This window comes from Ammospiza caudacuta, chromosome 12 (assembly GCF_027887145.1).
Source record: "Ammospiza caudacuta isolate bAmmCau1 chromosome 12, bAmmCau1.pri, whole genome shotgun sequence".
In the NCBI taxonomy this organism is placed as follows: Eukaryota; Metazoa; Chordata; class Aves; order Passeriformes; family Passerellidae; genus Ammospiza; species Ammospiza caudacuta.
The window spans coordinates 5,573,600-5,589,583 of NC_080604.1; the positions used below are offsets into that span (position 1 = coordinate 5,573,600).

Consider the following 15,984-nt stretch of genomic DNA (forward strand, 5'->3'; position numbering starts at 1 on the left):
CACATCCAAGCTTGCCAAGGTGCTTGTTCCCTGAATGAATCACTTCTGTCAGCATCTACCTAATGGAGTTGTGTCATGCCCCAGCCTTGGAAGGCCAAGCAAAATACAGAAAGGCTGGTGAGAAAATCCCAAGCACCAGAGTTTGGCTTGCAAGGTGGTTGGTAAAAGAGGATCTCTGGAAACACTCTAAAGGCAGGAGCTGAAGGAAGCAGTCACTCCCAGCAAGGTCCCACACCTACTATTGTAGGACTTCTGGGAAGTCCAAGTTTCTATCCTGATCCTGAATTGCGTTTCAGACCTGAATTCTTCAAGGCTGAATTTCATATTCCTTTTCCCTATTCTGGTTGTACCTGAGCCATTGTCTGGTTGTTGTCCAGGCAGGTTCCCTAGTGGACTCTGATGCTGGCTGAGGAAACATTCCAGCTGCCTGGGCACTCCATAGCCAGGTCTGCCTTCCCCTAGGGACTGCTCCTGCCTCTGGATCAAAACCTGTGCTACAGCACTGTTGCTAAAGAACACCAGAACTGATGAAGCAGTACCCTTCTCAGTAAGCTTCTGAGGGTAAATGGTCTCTGCTCTATACTTCCCTCTGGTTGCCCTTTTTCCTTCACAAGACATCCTCACAGGCTTCCAGAAGGTGTCTCAAGGAGAGGTTTCAGTCTCCCCTACCCTACCTGCTTCCTAGCATACTACAGAATCTCTCACTCACTGGAGAGGAAGCTCAGGTGTGTTAGGAGATGTCCTGGGAGCACTGGCAGAGGTAAATGGTCAGCAGTCCAGAGGCTGGCACAGGCCTCTTCCACACAGAATCCCTTGTTCATTTCAGGTAAATTCTTCAGTCTGTTTGGGTCTAGTTGAAGAGCCAGGACAGTTTCTTGACCATGTCTTAGATAACAGTGCAGTGTATGCCAGAGTCTTGGGTAGGTCCAGACTTGTGACTAGAAGGAAGACTTGCCAAGTTCAAGAGCTTTCCCAAGGTGGTTTCTAGGAAAAGGCTATTTCTTGAGCTCCACCAATGCTATAACCAAATGCATGTGTGAATTGTGGATTGTTTCCCGTACCTGACCTGAAGGTTGTATGTGAGTTCAAGTACTGTATCAAGTAGATTGTTGTCATATTTGCACACAAGTAAACATTGACAAAAGTGGAGAAATTCTGTTGCATTCCAGAAGTTCAGCAAGTCTACATCTCCACTGTGCCCCAGGGTCTGGTGTAAAGATGGAAAAAGTGACTGAATTGTGTGGTGTTGTGATTTCCCCATACCTCAGGAGAGTGAAAGACTGCCAAGTTATTGTTTCTCAGGCAGAAACCTTTACATTTCAATGAGTCTCCTGTGAGACGCCTGGGTTTAATAGCAAGGAGAAGCCGCACAAGGTCAAACTTCAGGACAAAGAGCATTTTGTTCCCAGTGGTCCTATAGCCAGATACTTTTGTCAGGCCTGAGAGAGCCTCCAGTGCATTTTATTGTGCTGGTGAAGTGGGGTCAGGGCCAGAACTGGGGCACGGTGCATGGCAGGTCCTGCAGTGGCATCTGGGCTGCCTGTGGGGATTCTGGCCCAACGCTGCAGGCCGGAGCAGCCTTGGATCCACACGGGCCCAGGGGTGCTGGAGCAAAGTCTGGCATTTTCTGGATCTGGGGAGACACAAGAGGACCCTGATGGTTGCTGGCTGGTGGTGCTGGGGCTGCTGGAGCTGGGTACTAGCGAGCTGTGGGGGCCCTGGCACAATTTGCCCAGAGAAGCTGTGACTGCTCCATCCCTGGAAGTGTTCAAGGCCAGACTGAATGGGGTTTGGAGCAGCCTGGTCTCGTGGGAGGTGTCCCTGCCCATGGCAGGGAGGTGGAATTAGATTATTTTTCAGATTCTTTACAACTCAAATCATTCTGTGACCCTATGTTTCTATCTTGAAAGTGTCAGACGCTCCAGTCCAGATGCTCCCTGGGCCCTTGTGGATCCAAGACTGCTCCCATTTGCAATGCTGGACCCAGAATCCCCACAGCCAGCCGGGACACCGTCACAGGACCTGCTGTGGACCGTCCCCCAGTACACTGATCCCGCTCCACAGGCACAATAAAGCACCCACGTTCATGTGTGGGCTCCCTCCTCCTGCTCTCTCTCCGAGGGCAGGTGCGGCTCTGGCCCACAGGGTCGTTATGTCCCTGGGCGTGGGCAGCGCCGGCCCGGGCCTCCCTCGTGCGGACTGGCCTTAGCCGCTTGCCACCTCCGTGCCGAGAGCTTCGCGTCTCGGCGGCCCCAACCCTGCTCGGTTTCCTCCGGAGAAGTTCACACAAGCACCGGGAGGGCTCTGCCGCCGGTCCTTCCCCGGGGCAGGGCACCGCGGCCCGGCCCTGCCCGAGCGCGGAGAGAGTCCCGCCCGTCTCCCGGCAACGCGTCCCGCCCGCCCGCCATGGCCCTCGCGGGTCGCCGTAGCGGCGGCGGCGGCGGCGCGGCCGGGCCGGCGGTGAGTGCGGCGGCCGCGGGGCCCGGTGCCGGCAGCGCGGGGGCTCCCCCGGGGCCGCGGGGGACTCGGGCCGCGGCCGGCTCGGGGAGTGGCGTCCGGCTGTGCGGGAGGCGCCCGATCGGGGGGTGGCCGCCGCGCCTCACGGCTCGTAGGCAGGTGTAGGGGGTTCTCGGCTTTGGGGTGTTCGTGGGCACGGAGAGCCCTTCCGGGTTTGGGGGTGTCTGTGGCTGCCGGCAGTGCCGCCCGCTCTAGGGCTGGCTCTGGGTTACGGGGCGCCGCTGGCTGCGGGGGGAGTCCGGCTTTGGGGCAGGCTGCTGGGTGTGAGCACGGCAGTGCTGCCCGGTGCTTGTGGGCTGGGGTGCCCGCAGGTTGGGGTGCCACGGGGACCCACGGCTGGGATGAGGGCAGGGCAGTTCTGTGATCCGCGCCGGGCTCTGCTGTTTCCCTTTGCCTGCTGCGAGTCCCAGGGCTCGGCCGGCGGCTGCCACACAAAGTTGTGTTGGCCGGCCTGGCTTCTCGGCCTCCTCGTCTGCCGCCAGTCGCCTCCACTTCAGCTCTGGCTGCTCCTGTGCTGTGTGTTCTGCCCTGCTGCTGGCAGCTGCTTGCTCTTGCCCAGAGAAGGGAGTTCAGCCCGGGGCCAGGCTCAGAGCAGGGCGTCTTTGCTTCTGTGAATCGCACATGGGGCAGATGTGTGTCCCCCTGCTTTCCCAGACCTGTTGAAAGCAACATCTGCTCCAGCTGTGCAAACACCCTGGCACTGCAGCAGTGCCAGCACTGCATCCCATGTGGTGCCAGTGTGGAGGGGCTTCGTGCTCTGCCTTGGGCATTCAGGCTTACCAGAGTGGCTGACTTTAGGAGAGCCGTGGGCACTCCTGACTGCCCTCGGGTGTTTTTAACTTGTTCTGACAGAGGTGAAGTCATGTCATGTGTCGAATACTTTTAGGATAGTACACACTGTGCTGTCTGCTCTGCTTTGGTAGTAAACTATGAGTTTCTCATTATTGTTTTATCTCTTGTTTTGAGTTCCTGACGCATCATTCAGGGCCTTTGATCCAGGCTGGTCTTTGCTTTGTTCCCGCTATTTTGCTCAGCAGTGCTGCAGGAGGGAGGCCAGGCAGTGTTGCTCCACTGCTGAGTGCTGGGGTGGTCCTGAGGAAAGGGGTTTTAGGCAACCCTTTCCCAAGTCTAGCTGAAGCCAATGTGATTTTGTGTTGGTGTGGCACTTGTGGCACTTGGCACTCCTTTTCTTGGGTTCACCTTAGTTTCTGCTCTGCATGAGATTGCCAACAAGCATTTCATTCCTGCAGTCTTTGCTCCTGTTGCATCTTCCTATTGCTCTGTGTGTCATAAAGTGCTTTGACAGATGGATGTCCAGGGAGAGTCTTCCAGTGAGGGTTGGCTATTGGGGCAGTTGGAAGCAGGAAAGGGGTATAGCTGGATGGAACTAGCCACTTGAATGTATTCTTTTTGTCCTGGCACATGTCAGCTCTGATAGCATTCTAGTGATTCTAGAAGGTTCCTGAATCTGTAGTCTCATGGTAGATTTTCACTTGTAAAAACTATTGTATATTACCTGTGTCTGCTTTTGTCGCCGTGTCTCTGGGCCTTTCACTTTGTAGTCAGTGATATTCTATTGTAGCCCAGTCCATCTGCATTTGTCTCATTCCTTTTTCCTTTCTCTTTGTTTTGAGTAGTGGAATAATCTAAACACCTGCTAAACAGAAGATTAACCAGGCTTATGTTGCTGTCCTAAAGAGTACAGAGCAGGAGGGAAAGGCAGAAGTGTTTGTCAGGACACAAGCAGCAGTGCAGTTCCCACTCTCAGCAGTGTTTGGCAGTGGGGTGGTTTGGCCCTGTGCTGGCCCAGTGCTTCTGGCCCAGGCTTGGTGTGAAGGTTGCCTGTGTTTCCGGCTTGGTTGTGCCTGTGTCTTTCTTTGGAGTGGGGTTTGTGTGGCTGCCTGGAGTGTGGCTTCATGGTTCATCTGCATTGGGAAGATTTTGAGCTGTTGGACAGCAGTGGGACTGAGAGCAGGGTCGACAGGTAGTTGTTTTGGGGCTCTTGTGTAATGTCATTGGGACATGCAAGGACTGTGGCTATTTTTTGGCTTATCCCTGTTGTTTAATTCAGGTAAACCAGCCTCCAAGAAAGGGAGAAGTATAAAGGCAGCATCCTCCCCAGAAGGGTTTGTTCTAGGCGTCTGCCCATCTTATGTCTGCTCTGGAAGCGGTGCCTGTGAAGAATGACATCGAGAGGTGCTGGGACTGCTTTCTCAAGGAAGAATTACAGGCTGAGCACTGAGCCAGAGAAGTCCAAGGTCACAGGTAGGGTCCTGTACATGCCCTGTGGGAACAGGAGCACTGTGGATCCAGGAGCATCCCTTGCCTTGCTGCAGTTACCTTGGTAGTGTGAGGTGTAGGGGTCTGAAACGGAGTAAATCCTCAAAGTGAGATGAGATTTTGGATGGGACATTCCTGTAGTACTAATGACTCCAGAAACTCAGGTCACAGAGCCTTTTCTTCAGCACACAGCCCTGCCTCATAAAGCTGGGGAATGTTTTGTTGCCTGCCTGCCGTCTGATTTAGGGAGCTCCCCTTCCAGGATGTCAAATTCTCAAAGGAATCCTTTTCTGGGAAATTCTTCTACCTGCCAGGCAGTCTGTTTTTTTTCTTGGCGTCACCAATCCAGCACAAGTGTGCTTATGAGACCACAAACCTGGCATTTGAGGGCACTGTTGCACTCAGAAACAAGGAATGCTGCATCAGTGTGACACTAAGGATTGTTTAGTGAAGGTGAGGCACACATCATTAAAGAGGGTTCTGGGTTACATGAGGTGAGCTCCTCCTGCAGCCTTTCCATCTCAGCATCTTTTATGTGGTTAAGAGACATCCTGGGTATGAATAGGACACCAGGAATTGCAGTGGTGTTAGGTTTTAGGTTTTTTTTTAATGAAATTGGATCCCTGCTTTCAGCTTTTGGAGTTACTTTAGCACAGCAGGATTCCTGAAGATGCACTTCCACCTGTGTGGAGCAATTATAGGCTCCCAGTTGCTATGGCAGAGCAGCTCAAATTGGAAAGAGTCTTTTTTGGGGAGATGCACTCAATAATGCTGGACTCTGGCTCTGCTAGTGAGGACAGTAAGGTGATAAATGACTGCTTGAAGCTGCATTTTTCGTTGTGTTGATCAGCAAACATGAACATAATTTACCCATAGTTACCAGTTTCTTGCTTGTACATGAAATTCATGTTTGAGTTTCCCCCAGACTCTGTAAGCTTATTTCCTTTCTGTTTCTCCCAAGGGATTGTGAACAGCAGGCTGCTGAATGATTACCTGCACCGAGTCTTTACCAGTGCTGATGGGAACCAGCCTGCAGCTGCTTACAGGTATCAGACTTCTCACTGCCCAGGTGGCCAGTGATGCCACCTCCAGATAAACAGCACTGTGTGAAAGGAAAGATCTTCTAGTGCCACACAGTGATCTTTGTTAAAAACACAGCAGCTCCATGTTACAGAAACAACTCTGAGGTCTGCTCTTTTAATAGCTTTTTCAAACTGCAGGGCTTGTGAGGAAGGATTCTTTTTTGCATGAAAAATCCCATATACCAGCACACTAGGCAATAGTTTTGAAATAAGTGGGCATTCACGTGGTTGTTCCTGTTCCCCCTTTGCTTGTAAGGAAGTGCAAAATTCACATGTGTCAGGTGCAGGAATTAAAAATAGTGCCCTGTAACCTAAAGGCAAGACTGTTACTGACCCATGCAATTCCATACATTTTCCAGGCTGTGAAACTGCTGGTACTTTAATTAGGAGTCACCAAAGGAAGAGAAACACAAAATTCCTGTTTAGTGACTGCTTTTTTCCTATTTATTTTCAGTTCTCCTCCACCTTTTAATCCCAGAAACCTGTAGTGTTGGATGAAAAGAATTCCTCTTGCATCTCTTTTGCCAGAGGCAAGTCAGGCAGGTTCAGGGCAGGTAGGAGTGTGGCAGAGTGAGGCAGGCCTGTGCTCCTGCTGGCTGGCAGTGCTGCAGCATGGCTGGGGTCACATTCCAAGGCTATACTTAGGACTGCCAGCTCCAACGTGAGCTCAGAGCTGCTATAAATAGTTCTTGGCCCTCTGGCTCTTGGTGAGCCGGGGTGATGGTGCGGGGGAGGCAAAGTGGGTCATGTTACTTTACCACGAGCTCTCCTGCCAGAAAGCCTTGGAACACTCCATCTGCCTGAGCATTTTGGTTTTCAATATTTCTGATTTCTTTGTCTGGTGATTAATGACTTGAATGCACAGAACTGATAGTTTGTTGGACTGGCTTCTCTTTTTTCCTGCCTTCCACCCTTCTTCCCTGGACGTGGCTACTTGGTAGAAAGCCCAGTAGCAGTCAAAGAGGTCTTGGAAATAACATTTGCCATAAGAGAGCAACTTTTATGGTATGACATCTTGCCTTCAGAGGCCTGAATTCTTTATAGAGGAGCTCACTGCAGACATCTCTCTGCCTGCCTCATGCTCTTCCACTCTCCTTCCACAACTCCTCCTTCATGCCAGTGCTGATTAAGCAGCTTTGCTGAAGCCACCCTTCTCGTGCCAACCAAAGCTGATTCTTTGATTTCACTTCTGTGCATCTTTCACACCCATCAGGCTTTCATAAGGCTCTCACCATTAGGGTGAGAGGGAAATCCCTAATCCTGGAGAAGTGAAAAGTTTCCCAGATGGCTTTGGAAGTGGGAAGCAGGGATAGGAGCAACTAGTGGTTCTCACAGTAAAAGGAGAATCTTGTGCAAGGATTAGCTAAGTGAACTATCCTTGAAAGGAGAGAACCAAGGAAAGGCAGTAAGTTCTCTAGAACAGTGGCCCAAAGGGGATGCATGAGAGAATTTTCAGTATGAAAACAAAATGCTTTTAGCTGTTTTCACAGAGAGAGGATGCTGGACTAGCCTGACCTTTGTCTGAACTGCTACAGCTGCTGCTGTGATCCTCTCTCTTCTTTTGTATTGCAAAATACTTTGGGGAAAAAACAAATCCTGACTTAGGCCACGTTTGTATGATGGTGATTGCAGCAAAGTCGTGTCCATAGTTATTGGTAGCACAGCTGGTTTCTTGCTGCCTTGTACCACAGTTTCTTATTGCCATAATACACTCCTGAGCAGACTGAAGACTGTAAGATTCTTTGTTAACTACTTGGCTTGTTTGTGCTGTGTTTGGTCCTTCCTTCATTCTTGTCTCAACACAATGGGCAACAAATTCCTTAGATTCATGACTTGAAACAGATCAATGACAGAACTTCCTGGCTCATGTCTCAGCATAGGACACTGGTCTGGGCTGCAACTCTTGAAATATTGAAGTTTTTTGTAAGAGCTGCTGTGTGTTTATTCCCTAGGAAGCACCTGACTTTCCAGAACCTGCAGGAGCACCTTGAGAGATTGCTGGCAGAGGAGAATGGCTCTGAAGACAGCAGAGGTAGGAGATACTGCCTGTCCAATTTGTGCTTCTTGCCTTTGCTGCTTCATTGGGAAGGACAAGTTGTATCATGATAGGCATTTCTGAGTGAGTGCTGTTGTGCCTTCCTGTGCTCTTAATTTGTTGTGCTTTTAAATCCTGCCTGTGAGAGGCTCATCAGCCAGCCTTGCAAAAGGTTTGTTTGCAGATGGAGGCAGATTTCCAGGCTAAAATGTCTGGAAAAGCAGTTTTGGGGATATTTTACTGATAATGATATGCAGAGCCATTGCTTTGCCCAGGAGTGTGCAGTGCTATCATCAGTGAAAGGTGCAGAGGCTTGTTGACAATTCCTGCATGCTGGTCTCCACTGCAGGTATTCACTTTGGGCCTCAGGCTGTACCCTGTGCTCTTACTACCATCGTTTCTCTGAGTGAATCAGGATGTGGCAAGATACAGCCTTGCTCCCCTCCTAGAAAGCCAAATTTTTCTTGCTGGCTTCAATCAAAGTGTGACATGTTGGCCAAATATTTGGCACTGAGTTTAGCCTTCGAATTTTGTCAAAGTAAAATTTTCAGGTGATGTGGAAAACTTAATGTGTCCTGAATGCTGCATAGCTGAGTTGCTGTGAAGACTTCCTTTTAAATCTTCCTCGCCTGCAGCAGAATCCAGGTGCTGTTGCAGTCTGGCTAGAGGTACCCAGTGGGTGAGCTGTTCAACCCTGCACAGTTCTCCCCAACAGGTTTTCTGCAACTCTTGTTTCAGATCAGGTGGCAGAGGGCCGGCTCGGTCCCTCCACTGTGGTTTTGGACCACACCAGCGGCTTTGAGGGGCTCCTGCTGGTCGATGATGACTTACTTGGGGTGAGTGTGTTGCTGGACACAGCAGAAAATAATTTTGTGGGACTAAAAGCACTCGGGGTTTGTTGGTTTGTTCTTTGTAGTAGATCCCTGTCAGTGGCTTTGTAGGGTGTGTAAATGGAGTTTGCCTGGAAGGTGCAGGATCCTGCAGGAAATGAGCTCTCCTGGGAGAAAGTCTGGCAGTGCCACTCAGTGTCAGCAAGGTTTGAGTGGGGCTGTGAGGATGTGAAAGGACTGCCCTGGCCAGGGGCTCCCTTGGATAAGCAGCCAGCTTTCCTGTCCCTCCCTCCAGCAGGCTGCCTCTTCCTTCCTTCTGGTCTTCTTGAAAGGGGAGAAAGAGGCTGAAGCTGAGGTTTTCCTTTCTCCTTTGTTTCCACTAATTACCTGCTTGCTCCTTGGCTGATGTTCCCCTTGCAAAAAGTCAGCTGAAAGCATCCACTGGAATTTAACTCTTTCCTACTTCAGTAATTTCTGCACTCCTTTCACCCCTTCATGAGCAAGCACATCCCCTGCTCTTGAGCTGATTTCCCCTTAATCTATGCCTGCTTTTTAGCCTCTAACAAATCAGGCTGCCCTGGTCTCCCATTTCCCTTTAATCACTTGCTGTGGGTTACTTTGGCTGTAGCTAGAATTGACCCACAGAATGGATTGGACTGACTTGCCTGTGAATTCCTTGTTCCTGCTTTCATTTCCTCTTCGTGGTCTGTCCCAAGATAGCAAGAGTCAGGATTTAACACAGCTCAGTTCCTAGGCACCATGTTACCTGCCTGCCCTGGCCTTTGGTCTGGACACCTGGAATCTACAGTTTTGTTCTAACTTGTCCAGCATTCATTTATCTTTCCCATATCATAATCACTTTTGTGCCAATTCACTGGGAACCTGTCTGTCACCATGTTGTCCTTGTACTGCTGCCATGCTGGGTGCTTCACTGGGGTATATCAAGTACAGATGAGCCCCAGGGAAGGACCTGAATGATTCCCTGGGGCCAGCTGGCTCCAAGTACAGCTGCTGGGGTGGGGAGGATGTCCCTTCTTGTCCGTATGCTGTCCTTGTGAATAGCTCTCCATTTTGCTTTGGCATGGCAGGGACAGAGGGAATGGAAAGGACTGCACAAGCCTCTTTTTTTGCCTGACATTAAAATATCTTTTGTTTGTTGGTCCAGGTGATTGGCCACAGTAACTTTGGGTCCATCAGGGCCACAACATGTGTGTATAAAGGTAAGGAGATAAACCAGTGCTGCTTTGAGAGAAGACCCTGGGAGGGGTGTATGGGATGTTAGACAGCTGTAGAGCTCAGGAAATCTTGAATATGTTCCAGATCTCGAACACCCTCTTCCCCAGTTCATTCACTGAACCTCTCCAAAGAATGAGAAGGATGGGGAATTGTGTGATGCCAGAATAAAGGGGAATCCTGGGGATGTCCTGAAACTCCTTTATGTGCCACATATATTTCTGTGGAGCAATGTCGGGTTCACCTTTTCCAACAACAAGCCAGGGGACAAGAATTCACCTTGTGGCATCTCTTTTTCTTTCAGGGAAATGGATTTATGAGGTGCTCATCTCCTCCCAGGGACTCATGCAGATTGGCTGGTGTACTCTCAACTGCAGATTTAATCAGGAGGTAGTATAGCTAATCTGGAGAATTCTCCTTCTCTGCTTTTTTGGTCAGTGTAGAGCATTGCATTGGTGCTGTGCCCTGCTGGCATTCACACCAGAAATGCCACACACACACACAAAATGCCAGGCTTGCTATTTTAAGAGTCTTTACGAGACTCTCTGGTCTGTGTCCACAGAGGGGTGCTCAGTGGGAAAGTCTGTGCTGGGTATGTTGGTGTGGTCTTGTTGCACGTAGAACTGCTAGATATTGACTTTCAGCTGGTAACTTCCCCAGAAAGTGTGTGTCTGCAGTGCTGGCAGCCTGTCCTTTGGGATGGGCTTCAGCAGCTGCTGCTACAGGGCTCCTTTTGCCCAGGGGAGGGTGAGATTTGTTTCATCTGGGTGGGATGTTTGGTGTTGGAAAGAGGTGTCAGCTGCAGAATTTCACTAACTTGTCACTCTGCAGTATGTGAGAGGGGAAGTGATGGGCATCCCAGGGGGCTGCTTTGATAGAAATGAGAAGTGTCAGATGCCAGTACTCTTCTTCTGACCCAAAAATAAGTAGGGAGTGGTGCATTTCTCTGAACCAAAGATCACAGGCCACTGGATTCATTCCTAGAGTGAGGATTTTTCCCAGGCAGAGCATGTGTGCTGTCAGCTGCTCTCCCTGTCTACTGGTCTCCCCCTTAAAGGTTCTCTTGCAGTGAGAGGAATCCTCTGTGCCTGCTCTGAGTGTTCTCTTTGATGCTTTGCTGCAGGAGGGTGTTGGGGACACGCCAGATTCCTATGCCTACGATGGGAACAGGGTGCGCAAGTGGAACGTGACTACCACAAACTATGGCAAAGTGAGTAGCTGTGCCCCAGGGATGGAGCACAAAGCAGGTGACTCCTTCTGCTCACTCTGTCTGCTGGGCCTTGTGAAGTGCCCTCAAGCCTTTCTCCCTGCCTCAGGCTGTGTGCCAGCACTTGTCTGCATTTTAGGGGTGCTGGATGTGCTGGCTTTGTTTAGCAGCCCCAGCAGACTGATTGCCAGCACAGTGCTGCTGTTGGTCCCTGGGAGGCTCTGGTTCCCTGTAGTACATCAGAGCTGGTGCATTGTTGGGATAAATGTACATTCCTACTGCCAGAGGGGAAAAAGATCCCAACTGGGCTTTAGAAGTGTCTGAAAATGATGTGAGCTGCTGGGAGAAGGAACTCTCTCTTCTTTAACCCTGAATCACAAGGGGTTGGTTGGGTTGCAGTCTTTCTTGTGATGAGGGAAAACCCTGGAAATATATGTTTAACCTCTTCTCTCCCTCTCTTGCAGTCCTGGGCAGCAGGAGACATCGTCAGCTGTCTGATAGACCTTGATGAGGGCACCATTGCTTTCTGCTTGTAAGCATCTTTGTCCCATTCCCTGCTTTGTTTATGTCTGTGTGTAATAAAAAGGTTGCTGAGCCCTATTTCTGCTCTCTCCCCTTTATGTTCCTTGGTAGTTGTGGCCTTTGTTTCTCTGTCTTGTGTTCAGAAACCATCTGAATAGGGTGTTGGGTCCCAGTTCAGTTTAGTTGAAAACATTTGGCAGGAAGATGTTCAAGCTACAAAATCTTTGTAAAGTTTGCCAGGATTTTAGAGGGAAGGGCATCTCTTGTGATGTTTAATGCCACACTTGGCTTTAATTGATTGCTTTTGTAGCCAGTGTAAGACCTTGCCTGTCCTAAATTCACAAGGAGCTGTGAAAAGGTTGATAAATCTCCAGTTTCCAGCTCCCATGCACAATGAGAATTGTTCTCTAGCCCTGGCCTGCAGCATGTCAGTTGCAGTTAAAAAACTGTTAGATGGTTGGTGTCATCTTTTATGGAGGAGTAGATTGAAAGCATTATCCTTGATTGCCACCAGCATCAAATAGATGAGGCCAAAAAATCATATGCTTTAAAATGTCCTGCTGCTTTAGTTATCTCACAGATTTGGGTTGCCCTTGAAGCTGAGTGGGCTCTGCATGTTGTGTAGACCCCAGTGCCTTCCCATGCTGGTATGAAAATGGGAGTGGCCCTGTGCTTCCTGTGGCTGTCACTCAGCAGAGCTGTGACATTTGCATGTGTGCCAGGTTAGGAATGACAGGAGGCATGACTGATGGGTGTGTCCGTGTTGGCAAGCTGATATCTGTGTTGCCCAGCTGACCTCACACCCCTCCTGCTGTGACTAAAACCTTGTGTGTTTTCCTTCTTTCAGGAATGGCATATCTCTGGGAACTGCCTTTGATAACATCACAAGGGGTGCTGGGATGGCCTATTTCCCTGCCATCAGCCTCTCCTTCAAAGAGTCTGTGGCTTTTAACTTCGGAAGCCGTCCGCTCCGATATCCTTTAGGTGTGGGGAGAGGAGCTCTGAAGGGGGAAGAGCCTGTCCTGAGACCATCTTTGGAGGCTGTAGAATATACACACCTGACTGCAGTTCACTTTCTGCTGTCAGCACTTGTGTGCAGAGCTGAGTCAGGGAGAGAAGAGCCAAATGCCTCCTTAGCTGAAGCAGAACTACAGGACACAAACACAAGTTTCTGAAATGAGAGTTGCTTTCAGCTCTGAGACAGCAGCTGCTCTACAACTGGGAGATGCCTGCTCCCAGACACTCAGATCCTGCAAAATTCTCGCTCAGCAGTATTGGAAACCCTAATGCTGATGTGCTGCTGAGCCATTTGGTCACTCATCTCTTTTACCTCCCAGCCATATGGGACTTCTGACATGGTATTAGTGTTGCCTGTTGCTGTGAGAATGCTGAAGCCTGGAGCTCCTGTCAGAGCAGTCCTGGCTGTGCCTGTTGATGGCTGTAGTGGGAGCTCTAGTTGGTCTTTCTGATGAAAAAAGTATTTCACACCAAGAAGAAGTGAAAGACTTTCTGCTTGCAGCATGGAGGAAGTGGAGATGAGAGCTTGTGGCTTATCATCCATATAGAAGGTTTGAACTGGGACTGGGTACAAAATAAAGCAGACAGAGTCTTTTCCTTGCACAGACAAAAGGAGTCCCAAAAGGATCAGATTGCATTTTCCCTTAACACTCCCTACTTATCCAGTGGAAGGTTACCGGCCCCTGCAGGATCCTCCTGTGGCAGACCTGCTGAAGGCTCGGAAGCTGCTGGGCTACCTGAAGAATGTGATCCATATTGGAATAGATGTGACGGTAGGCTGGCATCAGGGGGTGCATCTGAGGGCATCATGCTGGGAAAGGGGGTTCTGCTCTCCCTGCACGTGCTGCCAGCTCAGATGTTTCCATGCACCTGAGAGTCTGAATGCTTGCATGGGGCCTGCCTGTCCCTGGAGCTCTCTGGCTTGCAAAATGGCCCTCCTGATAGTTCCAGGACTTCATTTAAGTCATACTGGGCTTTGTTGTTCTCAGTCCTGTAAAGTTTCATTGCCAATATTCAAGAAGTGATGTTTGACAGGCTCACAACTGCTGCATTTGATTTTGCACCCTTGAAATGAATTTGTTCATATCCTAAGCTTTTTACTGATGTCCTGTTCAGTAATGTGATGGAATTCTGGCAGGTTTGCCTTGAGGATTGTTTTGGCTGTGGCACTGTTTGCTGGAAACACTGTTTTCCACTAGGATGAGGGATGATCTGTTGATGCCCAAAGCATAGGAAATGCCATATGCTATGGCATATGCTATGGTCTTGGCTCAAATGAAGGCCTGATTTGCTATTTCTCCTCCTCTGTAGGTGTTCCCATTTACAAATTATCATGTAAACTAGAGTCCTTTTGTAATAGAATGTTGTCAAAGTGCCTGCATGTGGTTGATAGTGACATCTGGACTGCACTACAGCCTTCCAGAGGAATAGGCCTGGCTTCTTTGGCATTCTGAATTCCCATGTTCAAGGTTTTTGGTGCAGTCAGGCATGGGACAGCAGCAGGGCTGCTCCAGGCATGTGGTTCATTCAGTTGGTGTACAGGTGGATTGGGCTGGATCCAAGCTATGTGTCTCTCTGGGTTTGTCATTGCAGGAGGGGAAGCTGGTGGAGAAAGACACATCCATGTGGCAGCTGCAGGGAGAACCCACGGTATTGATTACACTAGCTCACATCTTCAATTATTTCTCCCCTCTTATGGTGAGTTTTGCCTGCCCATTGCCAGGTTCTGTAGTGCTTGTTACTGCTCTTGCAAGGCAAAATAATCCCCAGCTTTTGCTGGGAAGTGACTGTGCCTTGGAGGAACGTTGACCTGCCTCTCTGTCTGCAGTGCAAGGTGTACCTGGTGGAAGATGTGCTCATGACCTTCCTGCTGAGCATCCTGGAGCGAGGAGGGGCAGTGGAGGCCCACCCCCTCATTCAGCAGCTGCTGGATCTCATGTGGCTTCTGATGGAGGTGAGTTGCTAGCGTGCTGGTTCCTCCCTAGGGATCCCTGGGAGATGCTGAGGACAGGAGCCTGCCCTACAAAATGCTGGTAGTGTTCAGTGTCTCTCTCTTCTTTTTTCTTTGTGGTAGACCACCCTCTCAATTAGCTCATCTGGCTGCTGCTGCACACCCAGGCACTGAGGGTTGAATGCAGACACTGGCAATGAGTTAACCAGGCATTTCTAAGCTTCTCCTACTGCTAAAGGAACTGATGATGGTGAATAACTTCCTGTTTCTGGAAACATCACATTTATCAATAAGAATAATCTTCTGATTGTTAGTAATGTGTATTTGACTGTGGAGGTCTCAAGTGCTGCTGTGTGCTGAAGAGATGGATCAGAGTGTGTGGGACTAGGGTAGAGGTGTGCAGTGCACTCTCACCATCTCCAGCACTACCTCCTCCAACTTCCCTTCCTGTCCATGCTGGATGAGCTTACTCCTTCCTGGGACACATGTTTGAGGGGAAGCTGCTGCTGCTGGAGTGCTTGGGTGGTTACACAGAGCCAGTCCCTGCCAGGGATCTGCTTGGAGACAGCACGTCTGCCCTTTGGGGTAACAGTTTACAGATGTGGGCACTGGCCCAGCCAGCTGCCATGAGAAGTTTAATAGAAAAATGTCATGACTCCTTGAGGGCCACCATCTTAGCAGAGAAACTGCACCCTCTGGTAGCACTGCTGTGTTTGTGGAAGAGTTGGCTCTCATCCTGCTGGTTGGCTATGGAGTTGAATTCAAACAGACAACTCTTCTCTCATCACATTTACCCAAGGCTTACTTCTTTCTCTTCTGGTTGGTTGTACCAATACTGTGTCTTGGGTAGAGTCAGGGAATAAGAGGACTGGTGACTGCCCAACAAATAGGGCCTGGGACTTTGGCTTTTTGTAGGTGACTTGTGGGTTGGACTTCCTGCAGAGACTTGTTTCCCTGTAGCAAAGCACTGGCACCAGCTTCTGCTTGGACTCTCTCCTGTGGAGTCAGAGGGACGCTGTGGGTTCAGAGCACCTGCTTTTTCAGTTCAGAAATGAATGCTTCCTTCCAAGATCTCAGTCTGGGAGCTATAGCTGTTCCTGACTCCTTGCTGTTATTCTTAAATGTGTTTCTTATTTTCTCAGGAGTATGAAGTGCATGAGTGCCTCAAGCAGCTCCTGATGTCCCTGCTGCGGGCTTACAGGTTCTCCCCCATCATCCCAGACCTGGGATTACAAGTGAGTTTGCACTTCTGAATCCCCAGGAATCTGTCCCCATGTCCAAAGGTACAGGATGTTTGGGATCCTGTAGTT

The 15,984-nt window shown here is 49.8% G+C and overlaps 1 protein-coding gene across 2 annotated transcripts in view; it reads left to right on the top strand.

Moving 5' to 3' along the window:
* The first annotated feature begins 4,595 nt into the window (after positions 1-4,595).
* RNF123 (ring finger protein 123) overlaps positions 4,596-15,984 on the top strand; it is a 45,228-nt gene continuing 33,839 nt past the window's right edge. For both annotated transcript variants that reach the window (XM_058813218.1, XM_058813219.1), the window contains exons 1-13: positions 4,596-4,782; positions 5,759-5,843; positions 7,832-7,911; positions 8,653-8,750; positions 9,910-9,964; positions 10,282-10,367; positions 11,101-11,187; positions 11,649-11,716; positions 12,554-12,679; positions 13,382-13,496; positions 14,317-14,421; positions 14,552-14,677; positions 15,817-15,909. In XM_058813218.1, the coding sequence (XP_058669201.1) occupies positions 4,701-4,782; positions 5,759-5,843; positions 7,832-7,911; positions 8,653-8,750; positions 9,910-9,964; positions 10,282-10,367; positions 11,101-11,187; positions 11,649-11,716; positions 12,554-12,679; positions 13,382-13,496; positions 14,317-14,421; positions 14,552-14,677; positions 15,817-15,909 (1,206 nt within the window). In that variant the 5' untranslated portion in view covers positions 4,596-4,700. The remainder of the gene's footprint in view (positions 4,783-5,758; positions 5,844-7,831; positions 7,912-8,652; positions 8,751-9,909; positions 9,965-10,281; positions 10,368-11,100; positions 11,188-11,648; positions 11,717-12,553; positions 12,680-13,381; positions 13,497-14,316; positions 14,422-14,551; positions 14,678-15,816; positions 15,910-15,984) is intronic.